We start from the raw sequence: 18,944 nt of genomic DNA, 5'->3' as shown, positions 1-18,944 counted from the left end.
CCCACCCCCCGCCTCATTTGCATATTAGCTTGAAAAGAAAATCTCTCTGGTAAAAAGTGCTCCGCTGTGAAAAAGAGTTACTTTTCTGAATACTTGTGTAAAATTTCTACCCAACTCAGTTGTAAGTGTTCTGTTTACATACAGCATGGAGCAGGATAAAAGCTGCAAAGTTTCTGAGCTATGGGATTTGGGTTATGCCTCTGAGAACAAAGAGGAAGCAGCCATGTTAGCATTACTGAAGGCAAAGCCAATCTTGCATTTAACTGCATGGTGGTAGAGGGCAGTGTAATTCCCTGATTTATTCTATAGACTATCTCAAATGCTTTGTGTCTGTTCTCATTTCACCAACAGAATCCAGAAGGAGCTAGCTGAAATAACCCTTGATCCTCCTCCTAACTGCAGGTATGTAACAGCTTCTTAAATTGTGGACGGTGGTTGGAGATTAATATGCTCAGGCTAACAATTGGGAAACTTAGTGTTTATGGCCGGTGACTGTTAGTCAGAAATTGCATACAGCAGATTGAACAAGCATAGGGAATGTTTGATGTTGAAAGTTGCCGTTTTGTTGGCTCGTTGGCGGCAGAGTCATTAGTGATTGATGTATGTAGTGAGGTGTATTCAGTTTGTTTTTCATAGCTGGTCACTGCCTTCGTGAAACATTAATTGTATAAACTTCAAAATATACTGAAGCTTTCAACTTAGTGTCTGTATGTAGTCTGAACTGGCTTTTCGAGTGCCAGGTTTATAGAGTTATCACTTCATTCTGAAGTAAAGGTGAAGAACTGTATGTGATTTTTATATGCTTTCCTTTAGTATGTTGCTTAACATAGATAAACTGAAGTACTGCCTTTAAATTTATGCATCTGTGATAGAGAATATTTTTAAGGAAGTTCCTAGCTTGAGAGACACTTTTGTTAGGTTTTAGAAAATGAAATTGCAGGCTTGGAAAATTGAGTGATTTAGTCAGGTAAAGTGACAGTAACCGGAGCACTTGATCTGTAGGAAAGTTAAGTAGTAGCATAGCTAGCTAATTTCTTTAAATGTGTTGCATGTTTTGCTTTTGTTTAAAGGATGCGTAAAAATTCTCATTAGCTGTGAGCATCCAGTGTTGAGATTTGCAGTAAAGCTACATTTGAATGTTGCTTTCATTTGCTGCGTCTCAGTGAGATTTCTCACTGCAAGGTATCATCAGATCAGTAGCTCGTGTAGCAGCAAGCCTTGTACACATTTAAAAATATGCTTGAAGTGCTTTCTGAGTTTGTGTTGGAATTCTTTGGCTTCTTGAGTTGTTGGAAAGGTTTGGTGCAGGTCTTGCAAATTCAGTAAAGTGTGAGTTGTTCTCCTATCTGACTAGTCTGTGAGAGCAGGGACTAACCAGGGCTGTGTTTTACTGAATTTTGGGTAAAGGCATCTTACCCTGAGGACTGTGCTGTAGATTGCCTATGGCAGTCTGATGTATTTGCTTGCAGGGTTAGTGGCTCTCCCTCTTTGATAGAGGCAAGCTCTGTCAACAGAGCAAATATATGTTGCCTTTGGTGGTTTGGTTTTTTTTAGGGGGTAGGGGGTGTTCTGATTTGTTTTTAAATAACTTTTCAATAACTTTTAATTAATTACTGAGATCTATGTTGGTCATGCACTTTAAATGTGGACCCTCAAAGGGTGCATGGTAGGAGAGAAAGTATTTAAATGAAATAGGATGCCAACACTTTGCCTTACAGTTGCCAAAAAAATAATTGAAGCAGTTTCGGGTACAGCAAGTTACAGCTTGGCTTTTAGAAAGAGAAGCCTTCCCCCTCACACTCTCCCATACCGTCTGATATTTGAAAGCATGTTCCTCTTGTATAGTACAAGTGTGTTGAGGAAAGTTTTTCTTGTGAGCTTGTACCACCAGATGCCCAGGAATGCTGTTGAGAATGATGAAAACCCCCCAGTGTGTCTAAAATTATTCAAGTTTCTTTCCTACAGAGCACAGGGAAAAAGATTATTATTTGCTAGTGAGAAAGTCAGTACTTCTGTTCCCATAAGTATTTTTTAAGAGGAATTTAACCCTTTCACTCAGTAGTGGCTATATGATGATGCATTTTTACCTTTTGCAAAAATAGAAAGTATTTATAAGGGGTAATGGCTTCTGTAACAGAAATTCTGGGTTTTCAGGATGAATAGTTTGAAAAGAATTTCAGAGCCGCGAAGATACTGTTACTTTGGAATTGACTTGTTAGATCTGAGCCTTTCTGTTATCTGGAGGTAAATGCAGCTGTGTATGATGTGCAGAGCAGTTGAACTTTTTAACATGCTTTTTTATAGGGTGTACTAGCACAGACTAGGCAACAGACTGACACAGCAGGCATATGACACCTCTTCATTGCTCATCATGCAGTGAGCAGCAGAACACTACTTATTACATTTCTTGTAAAAGAAAAATAATTTGTTAAAAAAAAAAAACCCCAAACATTTAAAAGCCTGTATAACATTGGCATAATCACGTGTGCTTTAAAAATGAAAAGTCCTGTGTCATAAGTTCTGCCAAAGAGGTATTTGCAGGCTAATTTGTTTCTTCTCCAGTTCTAGAGCACAACCTTATCATTTGCAGTTCACATGTTGCAGGCTCCACAAGAGTACAACTGCCAGCCAGTGCTCTTGGACATTGACAGTCCTTCTGGTTACTTAGTTACATAAGTGATAAAAACTTAGCCATTTTTGAAATATGATAATGGCACATATGAAACATTAAATGTTACTTTAACAGGTTACAGTAAAATACTGAGAAGTATGTTGAATCCTTCTGTATTTTGCTAAACACTGATGGCTGCTGCCATTTCTAACCTGCCAGTGGAGTCGCTCCATCAGAGTGATTGGAGGCTGATTTAGCTGTTTTAAAATGACACCAACTGCTTGCACTGTGGTTCACATGCAAAAAAGGTGTAGCTCTCCTCAGCAGTTAAATTTTCCACAGTTTTTCACATCTATTGCTATAACATCTGTTTTATAAAAATGCAGAGCGCAAGAGAACTCCATTCCTGGGTGTGCTGAGCAGGCCTGGGCTGCACATTAACTTCTCTTTTAGGCACTGGGATAGCAGGATCACAGGCAGAGTAAAAATGTCTTAATAGCAGGTTTTTGCTTGTTTGTCTCAACAGAAAGACTGATTTCTGATTCCATTGTTTGGACATTAAACTGTTATGTCATGCCTTACATTGTCGTCTTTGTGAGCAGTGGATACGAACTGCATCTTGGAGGGTACCAAGTATGAAACTTAATATCTTTATGCTGATAGCTTTACTCTAAATCCCTGTGTTTTCAGTGTGATTTCCAAGAAAGACAGAACCTCGAAAACAATAAAATTGGATTTGGTCTTAAGCCGCTAAAGATGTTGGAGGGAAATTAAGTACTGCTTTCTCTTCATGTTTTCTCCTGTCCAACAGAAGAGCCTGAAAGGAGTTAGTTACTGTCCAACACGCACCATAGCAATAGGACAGATAGGTAAAATGAGGACACAGGTATCTGATCCTGTTTTTTCATGCTTTTGCTGGCTTAACTCAAAGCTGTGATACTTGATGCAATGTGCTGTATTTAATTTCTTTTGTGCTTTTAATAGCATAAAGCAAAGCTAAAAAGGTCTTGGCCCTATTGCTCCTAGGCAGCTCAATTTCAAACCATGGCCAAGAGCTTATACTTACTTCAAGGTGTGGAAGTGTGCCAAACTCCACCGTTATACGTTCTCAGGAAAATACTGCAAAGATCTTGCACATAATCTGTGGCAAACCTGAGCTGCAGAGATGCTCTTAAATAGGTTTGACATGTCTGGAATAACTGTTTTCAGTTCAGAGCATAAAACTGTTTAGATCAGAGGTGTCCGCTTTGTAGTTAAGGTTACATCTGAAGGCTTCTGTTCTGACCTGCCCGACTGGGAGGCTGCAGCTTAGGTGGAGCAGGGCACAGCCAGCTCCAATGCGCATTGTACTTCCTGGATTTTAGAGCTGGCACAAGTGAGGCTGTTTTCAGGGGTGCCATGATTTACAGTGGCTTCCTTTGGCTGTTCCTGGCTGCCCTGCTGATCCACAGTGGCAAAAATATGTACTTCCTGTCTTCTTTCCTTACTCTTCCTCATTTTCATTCCAAGATTAATTGTTGTTCTTCTTCATGGGAAAGTTTTTGAAGTTCAACCCGGTATTAAGTAAATTTAGTAACACCCATGCCAGCTTAGTTTATAGTTTACAACCCGTTTTACAACAAATCCAGTTTGGTATAAAATTCATAGGAAATGAAAGCAAACACCAAAATCAGTGTATTCACTCAGAGCTTAATTAATGTGATTTAAATTAAAAAGAGGTAAGTTAAGATAGTGCATCTTTCCCATGCAAGTGGGAGAATTTAAGCATTTTACAGTCTGTTCTGTTAGCTGGCTTTAATCTCGTAGTTAAATTAAAGATCAGACATCTGAAAGCAAGTGTTAAAAAAACAAAAAGAAGAAAAGTCAGGCAAAACGTGTCTTAGAGCACTGGTCAGAGAGACAGCTTTCATCTTTCATAGCTGCTGGGAAATGGGAATTTTAACCAAGGGAGAGCTGCTTGCATTGTCCCAAAGGCTCTCTGCTCTGTCTCATCCTCTAGCTAGTGAGTGCCTGACCTGATAGGTTGAAAAGATTTTCCTTAATAGGGATTACTATCTCAATTATTTATTTTTGAGCATTGTATGCTAATATATACTAATGTGATTTCTTGAGCAATACTACAAAAGGTAGTGGTTGATGATTTTGCTCTTTGTAGCCTCTCCTAGATTTGCCAGTAGGTTGATAATTTATGAGTAGTTCATTTTAAAATTACTTATTCTAAAATAGCACTCCAAAGGATGTGTACTGAGCGCAGTGGGACCAAGACATGTAGGGGTTTTGTTTGAATGCAGAATTCTTCTGCTTCTTAAGGATTGCATTCGTCCCTTTCATTACTGCCACATCTTGGGCTAATTCTACGCTGCAGAGTGTTGCCAACCCAACCCCATGATCTGGGGTTTGACACAAAGAAAAATGCCTGCAAAACCCTGGCAGATGAATGCTATTACTGGTTTAGTTATGGGCCCATGGATCCAGATGTTTGTAACTGTCTCACTGTGGTTATTACCCCATCAGTGAGGAAGCATTGCAGTATGTATTTAAAGCAATGTTCTGAAGGTATTCTTCAGACCAGCAATGTAAGATCTTTCAATTGAGCTATCTGAAACAATGAGGAGCAATGAAAAATTGTGCTAGGGATGCAGGCTCTTCCACGTGCAGAGGTAGCACTGGATTTGAGCTAATGCAACCTAGTGTTAGAGTGGAAGGTGCCACAGCTAAGCTGATAGAAGCCTTCCTTTTGTTAACATACTCTATCTACAGTAAGGTTATAGGCAAATGTTTACTCTGCAAACAGTTGTGCCTGTTGAAGATGTTACTGCACAGCTGTGGTTTGCTCCAGTTCTGCCATGGAAGTGACTACTCCAGTCAGTGAGTGAAACAGGTTCATGTGAGTACTCCGTAGTGCTCCACAGGGAGGGTAGGAAAAAAAAGGAAAAAAAGAAAAGAAAAATCATCCAAGTTTGTTCAAACAGTTTAAATAGGTGATTCAAACTAACTGCTGGATTTTTCCTCCCTTCCTTCAGAGTAGGCATTGTTCACACAAAGCATTTTGTCAGGCACACCAGGATGTGAATAAGTCAATCCATTCTTTTGTCTCTCAAATGTAATAAGTTTCCATCTCTCCTTTGTCAGAGCCAGACACTAGTTCTGTTGCTTTTTTGAAAATCAGGAGGAATATTCTGAATGCAGTCTAATATCAGGCCCCTATACAGCAGCACAAACAAGTCTTCACATGTACGATATTTTTTTTTTTCAAGTCAAGCTGTTGACTTTTCAGATCAATGGCAGTCCCCCAGTTTTGTGTTTATTCTGTTAATTTATTATTGGCCAAACATCTTCATATCACTAAATATTGAGTCTCACTGTGAAAAAAAAAAAGATGTCAGTTTTGCTTGTTTTCACCTCAGCAGTGAAAACCCCAGCTGTGATCACTAAGTAGTTCTCTATAAAAGGAGAAGTTGATTAAGGTATGTAGGAGATAGTATATTAGGAATATGTGCAAAAATGCCTGTGCTGAAGCTGAATAAGCAAGATTTAAAAACACCACCCAAACTCTAATTGATAATGTATCTTCTGATAGTTACATTATACTTTTTATTTTCTTTCCCTGCCCAACACTTTCTCACCACTGAGTGCAGTAAATGCATGCTACAAGAAAGCTGAAGTTTGCAGAATAGTTCTGAGAACACAAACCCACACGATTATTTCTAAAGTTTCCTTCCCTATACAGAAGGTTGCAGTTGCAGTTACAAAAATACAATGAAGAGTGTTCACAACTCCTGTAAGAACATGTTTGAAGTAGCTCTCAAGTGTACACTGAAATACTACTTTTTAGTGTTGTCCTGCTCTTAACATAGTCCTGCGGTTTCTTGTAAGCAATTCCTTCATTGTTAGTTGCTGAATATAAATCAGTGTGGCTTGCAGTGATTTAAAGATATGTTTATCTAGTAATAGCCTTGATTTAATCTAGAATTATTTCTACTAAGCGTTTTCTTCTATTCTCTCTTCCTTCCCTCTTTCTTACCAGAAGAGTATAGTTTAGGTCAGAGTAGGAAGGAGTGGTATAATTTAGCACAGCAGTCAGGAGTCTGGAGGTTTTATATTTCTGTCCATTTGTAGAAACAGCCTGATTCTGCCCTCTTTATGTGTGCAGAGTGCCTTTTATGTTATTTCCCAGTAGTCAGTGAAACTGCTTAAGGAGTAGAGATGAAACAAATTTAGAAAGGCATTTCAGTAAAACATTTAAGGTTAAGTAGAGCTGGAGTGCACTGTTATTTAACATGCATTAAAAAAAATGCAACAGTGGAAGATTGTGTAACTCCTGAATGTTTTGAATTTTGAGAATATTTACGTTACTTTCTTTTCAGTTGAGAGTAGGTGACAGATCCACTAATGCCTCAAGTTGTTTGGGTTTTTTTCCCCATGCTAATATTGACCTCTTGCAAGCTGTAAACCAAGGTTTTTTACCAATCCCTACACAGTGAATTTCCCATGCAAGTAATCTTAGTGCCATAATTGAGACAGGGTTATGCAACACAAATCAATGTACCTACTCACAGGAGTAAGTTTTCATGCCTGCAGATTTGCAGGGTAGGCAATTGTGAATGCAGTGTCCACAGTGCTGTCACACATGCTCTTTAATGTCTGCGTGTTAGTCAAAAGGTTGTATAAATCTTTTACCAGTTTTCATTAGCGTTAATGTCAAAATGAGAAAAAAAAATCATGGCTGCCTATCTATCACAAAGTCGCAGAAATAGTTCAAACACTTTTCACTCAGCTACTAGAGTTAGAGAACTGATGCTCATTATGTCAAAGTTTTATCTGGAAACAATAGAGGAGCCTGAGCCGGAACCAGTTATTTAAACAATTCTTTGAGCATTGTTGTGTAGAGATTTGTAAAAACCGCAAAGTAATGTGTCCTTAGACTTAAAGACAAATCTGCTTTTCAAATATCTATTTGTATAAGTGTACAAAGGCCCTTCAGGCTCTGTGATAAAGCCGATTAAAATACGCCATGTATATATATGTTTCTTTTTGCACTCGAACTGTGTATCACTCACCACTGCCAGCCTGTCGTATTTAGTTTGTGATAAACAGTTTGTATGGCAGGGTCCTAGCACACCGAATGCTTCCCCGATTTGTCTGCATGTATCTATTACTGATTTGATCTTTAACTGGGACACCTAATTTTCATTCAAATTAACAAAGTGCAAGTAGAGAATCAGCTAAACTACATTAAACCCTTTATTTAAAATGAGATGACTACTTGATATGAAACTGATGCGTGGAAATTTCCGGGCGTTGGTGTAACTAGGATTTTCATAGATGTGCAACGTTTTGAAACAGGTAATACAGACATCATGAAAAATACCTTGAGCGTGTTTTCTGAGTTCAGGGCTAAGTAGGCAGGAGCAAGGATATTCAGCTGCCATCTAGGACAGAAGCATGCATACTGTTAATGCATACCACAGTGCCTTACTTTGAGCCGGTAACTGCTAGGGATAAACAAGTCCTAGCTTGCTTGCATTAATTCGGATTAATTTTCCCTGTGCGCTGTACCGTTATCTAGTTCAGAACTGTGGATGCAGCAGTTGTTAATTTATAGCACTTACTGTGGAACAAAATGGCCAGATCTTTTAGGAACTCAGGTACAGATTCAGTTGACAGTGTTGAAATTACTGTTACAAGCGTCACTTTCAGAAACAAATATGGGGAAAGATTGCTGTGATGAAACACCGTGGTGACCTGTAGTTACCAGCGAGTCACTTTCAGATTGGAGATGGTCTATAGAGGACCATCCTGCAGTCATTAGTAATGGGTGTTTTTGTTATTGATGTGGATACTGGGCTAGAGCGTATAAGTATTGCATTTGCAGGTAACAGTGAGGAAGAATGGGTTGTAGGCACATGGGAGGACAGGAGTGGAATGCAAAGTGACATGGGCAAATGTAGGAAGTGACATTAAAAGTAGTGTGTAATTTAATAATGAGGACTGCAAGGCACGGCACTTTAGTAGATGTAATCAGCTGCACAAATCCATGGTGAAAAAAAGGCTGGGTGAGGAGCAGTTCTTCAGAAAAGGTGTAGCCACTCTGAGGATCATGAGCTTTCCAGGAACCAACAGTATGAGGCTACAGCAAGAAAAATAAATAGAACAGCAGTCACAATAGGGGAATGCATTTTAAAAAAGAAAGAAAAAAAAAACCAAGAGTCACTGCAAAGTGACATGGGCTAGCTGGAAAGAATATAGTTTGAACGAGAGAAAAAAATGGAGGAGAGAAAGAGAGAGGAAGAGAGAAAAAAAGAAAAGAGAAGAAAGAAGATCTTTGTGTATAGAAGAAAGTTGCTTCAAAGGAAATAAGGCAATTATTGCTAGTCCTGTCTGAAGTTTATGGACAGCAATTTAAATCGCCTAAACTTAAAAGACCTGATGTAGATGTGAGGAGTACCTAGCTGTAAAGGCAGTATGCATAGGAGGTGGTGGATCTGCATCACCAGAGGTTTTCAAGAACAAAGTTTAGACAAATGACTGGCAGGAGCAATTGAGATACAGTTGATTTTATCTTTAAGCGGGAAATGGACTGAGTCACCTTCTGAGGACCAGTTTGGCCAAGCTATCTGTGATACCAGATTTAAATCACAATGTTAAAGGAAAGCTTAATAAGAGGTAATTATCCTCTCATTTAAAAACTGTATTTTAATCAATGTTTTGTAGTATAATCATCCTGGGAAATATATACAGGTTCTACGATTTAAAGCAACAACAGTAACAGCAATTAATTTAAAAGTTGCTGGAAGTGCACAGGTTTTGTCCCATTGTCAGTTAAAAAAAGCAAATGCAGTACATCTTGATTTTTGATACTTCATGTGCCCTGTGCTTGGATTTTTTGCTTTTGTTTCACAGGCATGTAGGTACCTCTAACACTGAGATAAACAAAAGCAAGGGATGTTTTTTTTCGCTTCTTCTTACAGGCAGTTTGCAGTAGCTAGGCAAACCCTAATGCATCTGTGCAGCAATGGCCCAAATGGATCCAAGCACATCAGAAAGCGGTTGTAAAGCACACTGCCTCTGCCTATGGTTCCTATCTCTAAGCACCCTCTGGAGTCAGAGCTCAGAAGATGGTAGTGAAAATGTAAGCAGCCTGGCAGGTTTCCAGCTGATGAGTTAATGCTGCTATAAACTTCAGTAGTTCCTCTCTGAGGCATGCAGAAGGGTGCAGGCACTGGGAAGGTAGCCAACAAAGGCAAAGAGCAGACGGCAAAGCTAAAGGCCAGCCTGAAGGATTCACAATGCCATTGTTTTTGAGGTGGGTTCCTCCCTTGCCAGAAACCTTTCATGTAGGTTCAGTGGCAGGGCTGGTAATCAGTAAGCAAATTAAGGTACACACTCGGTGTGAAGCCAGCCTGACTTGTGGATGCTTGATTAGCGTAGCTTGAGTGAAGGTAGCTATGCCCAGCTCTCAAGCCACCCTGTGACTGGACTAGCAGTACAGGGTGCTGCAGAAAGCAGAGGGTTCTGAATCATGCCAGGTCAGTTCATTGAGCTTGAAGCTGCAGTGAGGTGGTTTGGGTTTGAGCTCAGGTTGTCACTTCACTCAAGCCTAGACGTGTAAGTAACCAAAATATTGAAGACAAAGTAAATCAGTGGAGCATCAGCAGATTAGATTCCATGGGACAAATGGAAAACAAACTGCAAAGAGAAACACTGGTTTTCCTTTCTGTAAGGGAAAATGAGGAGCAGAAAGCTATTTTTTGTTTGCAATTTAAGTAAAGCATTTAGACTGCAAATGCTTTGAGTGGAGTGAGTTTGGGGGGAAAAAAAAGAAAAGGTGTTACAGTAGATTAGTAGCTATGCAATAGGAGGGATTTTTTGGCTGATGGAGTTTCTTGCTGTGAAGCTGCAGCTATCGTAGCAGACAATGGACAGCCAGATTCCTCCTTGCACCCAGACACATTTTCTAACATACAAATGACTTGTCTACTGTGCAGGCACTCCTGGGGTATGCTCATACTTTTACCTAGCTTTTGTCCTTCCCCCTGGTATCTCAACATCAGAGACGTCATCCAGGCTGAAGGATCCAGCAGACGAGTGAAGTGGTGCAAGGATCATTAGCTGACATTGATCTCTGTGGTATTGTAAATCGGTGCTCATCCTAACTTGTTGATAGATACCTAGGGCATATCTGTATCTACTTCATTAATATCAATGGCAGAAGTCATAGTGGGACGTAACAGATATAGCAACGCATCCCTCTGCAGACACCCTAAGGGCCCAATGAACCAAAACCGTTATGCCAAAGCCCAGTTTTGTGTTTAGACTTCAACATCTTGAGGAAAAAAAAAAAGAGAGATTTGGTTTAATTTTTAGCCTATAAAGCAAAAGCAAAGAGCTGTCTTTAGAGATGAAAATCAGCTTGTAATGAGTGCTGTAACACTATATTCCCATGGAAGCAAATTTAAATGATCTAAGTTACACAGCACAACCTACTGCATATTAAGCATAGTCTGAGTGATTAAAAAAACTTCTTATGCCAAAAGTAGAAATACTATACAACCTAACATTCTACAAAGCATGATCAAACAGTAAGCAGATCTGAGGGTGATCTTCACATAATCTATTTGAAGCACAGTATATGCCTGCAAAAGTGTGTGCACGTCTGGAGTAGATACTGTGTATGATACAAATTCTATGCAGCCAGGTAGTGCCTAGCTCCCCGTTCCTCTTCCTCCACAGAGTGCTGGGATAGTGTGAAGAGTTGCAATAGCAACCTGCCTACCTCTTCCTTTGAGTTTGGTTTGCCCTTTTTTTTTTTTTTTTTTTTTTTTTTTTTTTTTTTTTTTTTTTTTTTTTTTTTTTGAGAAACCGAAAGCCAAAATTACAGCTGCTTTACTAACCAGAACCAACACACCATAACTTAGGTTTTTTTAAAAAGAAATTGCTAAAGTAAAAGAAACATTACCAAAGCAGAGCAGTAAGAGAGCAATGATTTGTTTCATAATACACAGTACTGAACCTGAAACAGATCAGTAGGTGGAGAAATCAGTTACTTTCTAGGTTCTCTGAGAACAAATATGGTGAAAGCGTTTTTCTTTGAAGTGTTTTGGTTGGCTACTTTTCATGGTAATTCCACAGACTAGCATTATTTTAAGACTAGTTGTTTGTTTGTTTTGTTAAGACTGCTTGGGTTTTTTGTATTAGGAATAGAAGAAACAATATAATTTATCAGCTAGAAGGCAAGTTAACACTAGCGGTTGTCGATACTAAAACAACTGTTGTAGGTTGAGCACTGTGTGGTTCTCCTAGAGAGAGAGGGCATTCTGGGCAAAGTTCCCATACAATGACAACTGTGCCTTACTAGAAATTAGTGAAGGTGAGGTTGGGGATGGAGAAAACAGAGATATGAGCTGTTCTAGTCAGATAAATGTTTCATTATCACTTTCCTTCTGTACAGAAGGCAAGCTTTGTACAGAAAAGCAAGCTCTGTCAATTAGACTTCGATAATTCTGATCTGGGCAAAAGGAACTGGGAACTGTTCCTTCCTGTGAATTGCACTTACTAGTCTTTTGTGTGTTTTTTCTATGCTTTACATGTCTAAATAAAGCTAGAAATAATTATTTGCTGAAAGTATACTAAACTTAATTTGACCTGGCATTGTGCGGTGGTGATCCTTACTGTTTTCTGTAGTGTTACAATGGAGGTGAGAAGGAGGAGTTGATTGTGCAAGTTGATGCCGAGATATGGAAGCACCTGTGAGATGTTTTGAGGTTTTCTGTGAAACCACAAGTTTATAACACTGAAGTTTTAGTTACCAAATATGTAAAGCTCTTTTCAGTAGCAGATTCTTTAAAAAGGTATTAGAAAGTTGAAGGGAAAAAAAACCCAAAGTTTTTCTTCTTTTTTTAACAGAGATACTGCTTTAGGCATTTTCCATTAGGCCGTTGTTGGCTGGAGGGATGGAAGATCTTGCTTCTGCTTTAGCTAACCTTCCTCACCTTTAGTCTTCTACTCCTTCAGACACGAGCAGTGAGAAATCATATTGCTGCTGGTTTGTCACCAGGTGTTTTCAGATTCTTCCTAAAGTTTCTTTCTATCCCTTTCCTAAGGGAAATTGGTGGTTTGCAACAAACATCCTCTTTTTTGGGTTGTGGAGGTTTTCTGGCTTGGTGCTTTGTTTCAGGCAGTGGGTGTGGAGAGGCCCTGCAGAGCACGTTGGTGCTATGGCAGGTACCAACCACATCCCAGTCTCTGTGGCCTGGTCTGTCACTGTGCTCCAGCATAATTAAAATTCTGGAAAAGCCAATGCAAAATATTAGATTTTTTGTTAAATCTGCATGGTAGCGCATTCTGCTTTGCGTGGAACAAGGCTAATTTTGTACCTTGTGTGTGTCTCGGTTGGTGCATGATGAGAAAAGCTGAAGCACATGAAGGATTGAGTTAGGTGGGGGTGTTGTGGAATGGGTCAAATACGTTTGCTGGCTGTTTCTGTTAGGTGATCACTAGTGAAGAAGTTGCTTATGTTAGGGGGTCACTAGTGAAGCAGTTACAAGCTGGTGTCTTAACTCCCACACTCACATTTTATTAGAAAATTTTGAATTCCCTGAGTCCTTATCCTATTTAAGCATGGGGGGAGTTTCTAGTCTGAGGCAGATAAAGCTTTACTAAACTAGAAAACATAAGCCAAAATTAATCTTAATAATCATAAGCATTTGCTAGAAATTATAAGCCAAAAATTAATCTGTCCTCACAAATTCTGAGGCTGTATGTAACACTGGAGAAAAAAATCTTTGGACTTGGTACCCAGGTTTCTGGATTTCTTGGCTGCTCCATTTATATGGCTCTGGGCACATGGAGAGCTCCCTGGTATGGCACTGCTGACTGAAATAGCCCAAGTCCCAGCAGGGTGGAAGGGCTATGTGTTGGTTCCCCTCTAATGGGTACCTGTACCTTCTGCAGGCTGCTTAAGTAAAGGATTGTGCAATTCAGTGAATGAATGTGACTCCTCATCCTGCTGGATGCTATTTAGGCCCTTTGCATGGTCTCTGAATTACTCCGTGTGCCGCTCTGTTGTTAGCTGAGGAACAGGCTGTGCTTGATACTTCTGCTGTAAATGGCTACTGCCTACTTTTCACTCAGGTGGGACTGTAACCAGGCAGAGAGGTTTTGGTAACTCTCTGCTTTGTTTTCTGACAAATGCAAATTTGGTATGCTTAATTTTTCCCTACTCCTGTATTCGATCATATTCTGACCTTTGAAGAGTAAATGTAAATAAATTCTCTTGTCTGAATTGTCAGACTCAGTGCTGCTTGCACTCTCTTCTTTGTTTTTAAACATGGGAGGAAGGAGGCAGGAGTGACAGTGAGCGTACGTCTTCCTGCACCTGAGATAAGGTGGGTACCTCCTCCACAAAGCCAAGCCATGATGAAAACCCTCCACTGAGGCTGGGCAGCTTTACAGTAAAGCTGACATGTGCCCACCAGTGTGATAGCAGCTAGTTTCAGGAGGTGGGAAGATAAAATTGCTGTTTGAAAAATACTGCTGCACCAATAGAAATATCATTTTGGTTTTCGTTTCTTCAAAGTGCATAAAGAAGAACAGATTGTTACAAGAGACTATATTGTTCCAGGTCTTAGTCCAAATCCATTTATGCCCAGAAATGTTCCGGGTTTGTTACCTTTGAAAGGGCCATTGACTTTTGAAACCTGAAGGAAAAAAACCAACAAAAAAATGCCCCTACACTAAATTTTAGAGAGGGCAGTCCATGCAGTGCACTGTACGTTATTTCTGAAAGTATTTCTGTTGATCTTTTCTGTACCTGGTCGTTGATCACAAAACTGAGGGGTCGGTTCTGGTTAGTTTTGCAGTAGATGTCATTAGCAATGCTTGACAGGCAGCGTCTGCGAGGTGCTGTGCTGCAACTGCTTGTGCTTTCCATATGCAACATCTCTGTTCTGTACAAAGTCAGCTGGCAGAGTGGGAAGCACTGTGAGTCATTCTGGCACTGCTGGAGTGTATAACTACAGTCTGTAAGCGAGGTGCAAGTCAGACCCTGGCTTTTATCCGGTCTGTATGCAGAACAGGTCAGAGAAACACACCTTTGTGCTCTTTGGTCCCCGGATGGCTCTATAACCTGCACTATTTCGGGTACTGTTTGAAACAGCACCATCTGCATGTGGTCCCAAGATGCTGAAACCTCCATTAGGAGTGAACAGTTTCTGGGGCACCCCAGCTCTGCTCCAGAGTCAGCTGCGTGGCGCCAGCCAAGGGCACTCTTTCTTCCAGCAAGGAGCAATGTTGGCCCAGCATGCTCATGGTGTAGCCTGCTCTGCTTGTAGCGTGACTCAAAATGACTGTGCTAACAGGTATTGTGCCTCTCCATCTGTCAGTATATTCTCCAATGCTTCTTCTAGCCTCTAAAGTTTTAGTGCTGATCATCACTGGAATAGGGATTTGGGGGAAAAGATCTTCCTAAGTTTGAAAGATAGAAGCTTTTTTTTTTTTAAAATAAAAACATTTCTGTTCTCGTTTTTGGTATCTGCAGTAAGTTGTTCCCAGTATTATTAATTCTTCTGGCAGGTGGAGGTAATTTATTTGTGTATTAGTCTCCGTGCAGCTGAATGAATTACAGATTTAATTATGGGACATGTGCTCAGAGCTTTGCTGTTCTTCTAAATGTGAAATATAAAGAAAAAACAAGTCTGAGTAATGTTTTGGCTTGTTGAATAAATGTAAACATTGGGAAACCATGCCAGGGTATAAATAAAGAGAGGATTTTCTTTGCTGAGAATACTGTCTACTCCAGGGTATTCTCCTTTACGGGGAGGATTAATGCCCTGAATTATCCTGGGACACACCTTTTTACAGCTGCTACTACTATGCAGCAGAAGATTAAAAACTTTTACCTGTAATTCTTGGCATTTTCAGACAAAGTTTGTTTTGCAATTACAGCTGATTGCTAGTGGCCAAAGGTTGAATGGACTTAACATAATCATAACAAGAAACACTCCCTGTTTCCCTGGTAGGTGTAAATAAACTATCTACATGTATATAGTATAGTACAATTTAATTCATGGTCCTCAAATGTTCTCGTGCTGCAAAGCTACTTATTTATGTTTGTTTTTTTCTTGTCCTAAAATGGTTTTCCATCATACTTTCCCTTAATCTGTATAAAAATTTGCTTTTTGGATGACATTTAATTCCATGAGAGCTCTTTTCATAACTGGCTGTTGACAGTCGGACCAGAGTACAAAATCCATGAAAAAAATCTTTTTAAACTGAGATTTCATAGGATATTTGGGCAAGGGGCAAGTCTATGAGCTGTGTTAATTAACTTGCACTTTTTTTTCATTCCTCTTTCATTTCTACCTTTTTAATTACTGCCTTTCTGCTCTGTGATCCTGAGTCAGAAAAAGCACACCATAACTCTCTCACCTTTTTCAGGAAAAACTTTGTGCATATGTGTGTTGAAGTGCTCTTCTGAAGGGAGTGTGAATTTGCCCTGCTTCAGCTGCCACTAAACATCGCTTAGCAGAGCCTACAAAATAATACACCTGGGTGTCTGCGGTAGTATGGGGACAAAACCAATACAATCTATGCTTCCTTACTGTATTTCACTATTACAATATGCCGTTATGCATGTGGTAGTATGAAATCTTCCGATGAAGATCAAGTAATTTATTCTTGAAATTGTGCCCTTATACTCCTTTTAATTTGGGGGTCAGGAAAATTCGTATAATGATTTAATTTTTCTTTTGGGGGCTGCGTAACAGTTGCTCTAAGGAGTCTGCCGTTCCTAAGGCAGAAATGACGTATTTGATGCACCTCCTGAGGAGGCAGCCAAAAATGCATGTTCTGACCTCCTCTTTAAGCTTTTTCATTTCCTTTACCGACATTTAATGAAGTTACTGTCACAGCCATTAAAGATGATTTTGTAAAAATAGGTTATAAAATTATGACAGTTTCTTCTAGTGTTTTTAGTATTAAGTCAAGTATTGATGCTGATCCTTCATTTTGGCCCGATATGGCAATGCCAGTTTGCTCTGGTTGTTAGGTATGAAGTGTGTGTTGGGTGTTTGAGTTTGAGGTGGGTAAGGAGTTTGTTTTAGGGAAATCTGTATGTTTTAGATTTTGGTATTTTCATTTGAGATAAGAAATTGGGTGAAGTTGAAGCATCCTGTTCTTTATGTCTCTGTATTTTCCCCTTTTTCTTTGATGCTCAGTGCAGGGAATTGTTTCCAGAAGTTTTGCCAGTATCACTGCACTCAGTTCTGGTTCATTGATACTGACTTTGTGAAGAGCTGTGTAACTGTCCTCTCAGTATCACTGGTGCTAGCGGACGTAAAAGTGGATTCTTACAGGTATTTTTAAGCTCTCTTGATACACTGCAGCTTTTGATTAGGAAAGGTACACATGCAATTTCTTTACTTGAATGCATCTTTAATGTGGTTTAGAATAAGATTAGAAAGTAAACTCTTCACAGGGATTTTCCTATTACAGACCCTAAATTTAGCTCCTCTTATATAAGCGGAATTTTAGATCATGGAGTACCTACAGTTTGTGGGAGGTTAGTGAGTGAATGGTCTGGGGGCTGACAAGGTATAGGCTTTCAAGTCTTTCACTTGAAAAGGAAATGCAATTGATGTCAGCATGTTAATTTGACGGAGTGCTTTTATAGGAGGCTTTATACAGCTGTTAGGTGTTAAAACTGGGTCTTCATTTGGTACGTTTTTTCATTTGTTGTGTCCTTAGGTTATTTAATAAAACATGCAGTGAAACACTAGAAAAGCTCCTGGACTTTGTCTTTCAAGCAGCTATTGCTGTCAGAGTCAAAGTTCTTCATATCTTAAGCAAAACAATCATTTTTCCTTAGACCAAATGCGTAATCTGAAAAGTTATTTACTCTTCATCTATTACTGTGTATTTTTATTTTAAAACTGACTTATATAGATGGGGGCTTTTCCTGGTGTTGGAAGTCAAATCAAGTGCACTGTAATTTCTGGAGGTAACAATGTTCATTTCTTATCAATATAAAAAATGCACAGAGAAACAATTCAAGACAGTGCCACGCGCTCCTCGGGTTCCTGTTGTTTCTAATACTGACAGCCTTTGTGGACTTCACACATGTATTTTTGTGTCTGGACTTCACACATGTATATTTGTGTCTGGACTTACATAGCTGCTCACAGTGGTGCAGTGCGTTAAACAAGGCTGGCTTTGCACCACTGAATTGTAATCAGTCTGATCTCGTTATTACTCCTAAATCTTGGTTCACTGTAAGCACACTATAGATGCTCGCTGTTTAGTGCTCAGGAACTCTTTCCTTGGAAGTTGTGTGGCTTTTTATGTGTCATGGCTCAATTATCACATTCAGTTTGGGCTGCCAAAATAGCTATATATATTGTCTAGCAAGTGACAGCCTGGGCCTTTATCTCTTCCTGGCTGTTTGCCAGCTGTTTAATTGCAACCCTGTGTTTGGTGTGTGTCACATCTTTTGGTGGTCTATTATACCCAGCTAAAACAATATTTTGAAAATGTTTCAAATGTAAACTAATTCTGTGAGACTTTATGTCCTGTTATTTACATGATCTGCTGAGGATGTAACATGGGTCATTTTTTCCCCTACAAACACGAACATTTGTACCTCTGATCGTCTCATGAATTTCTGGGGCAGAGAGAAGACAAGTAGGGGACGCAAAAATGCTGTCTTGTCTTCTTGAGAGATGTAATTAAAGCTGTACACTTTTCATGTAATTTTTCATTTGTAGTTTCTGAGGTGTTTTTAAAGCCAAATATTCTCTTTGTTCTGCCCTTTAGAAAAGAGCAAGCATACAGGAACTGAGCTGAAATCTCAGTGAGAGTAGCAAAGCCTACAAGTCACATTTCTGTTCAGACAGGTACTTTAGGTGAAGACCATGTTGGGTTTTGAGTGAATGTTGTCTTAGAGAGGCAGAGAATGATGCACATGCTGTACATAGTATGTTCAGTTTGGCAGACACCTGCTTTCCATCAGGAAAGACTTAAGGCTCGTGTTACTCCAGGCAGAGCTGAACTACTGATTTGTGTCCTACAGCCCCATGCTGCCTGGGGCATGGAGCCATGCAGCATGAACCCAGAATATGAGAGGGCTAAGCACTCCACAGCACTTAAGTGTGCAGAGGATCCTTGGACTAAGTATGAATCCAGTTTGTCCTGCTGCTCTTTATACTGCTATTAATCTCTTGCTCGCTCACTCGCTCTCTGAAGAGCATATGTCTTGGAGAGCTTCGGCTCCTGCGTGAGATTCCTATCTGGTGCCAGCTTCTTTAGCCTTGAAAGCAATGTATGTACATTAGCTAAC

General features: G+C 39.7%; 1 protein-coding gene across 1 annotated transcript in view; it reads left to right on the top strand.

Annotated features, from left to right (window-relative positions):
* Nucleotides 1-351: 351 nt before the first annotated feature.
* Nucleotides 352-18,944, top strand: part of LOC104499260 (ubiquitin-conjugating enzyme E2 E3) — a gene marked incomplete at its 5' end in the record, with an annotated part of 55,398 nt that continues 36,805 nt past the window's right edge. Inside the window, one exon of the mRNA XM_010142744.1 lies at nt 352-402. Coding sequence (XP_010141046.1) covers nt 352-402 — 51 coding nt within the window. The remainder of the gene's footprint in view (nt 403-18,944) is intronic.

This window comes from Buceros rhinoceros, unplaced genomic scaffold, assembly GCF_000710305.1.
Source record: "Buceros rhinoceros silvestris isolate BGI_N320 unplaced genomic scaffold, ASM71030v1 scaffold9319, whole genome shotgun sequence".
Taxonomy (NCBI): domain Eukaryota; kingdom Metazoa; phylum Chordata; class Aves; order Bucerotiformes; family Bucerotidae; genus Buceros; species Buceros rhinoceros.
This window is presented reverse-complemented; position numbering and strand designations above follow the sequence as displayed.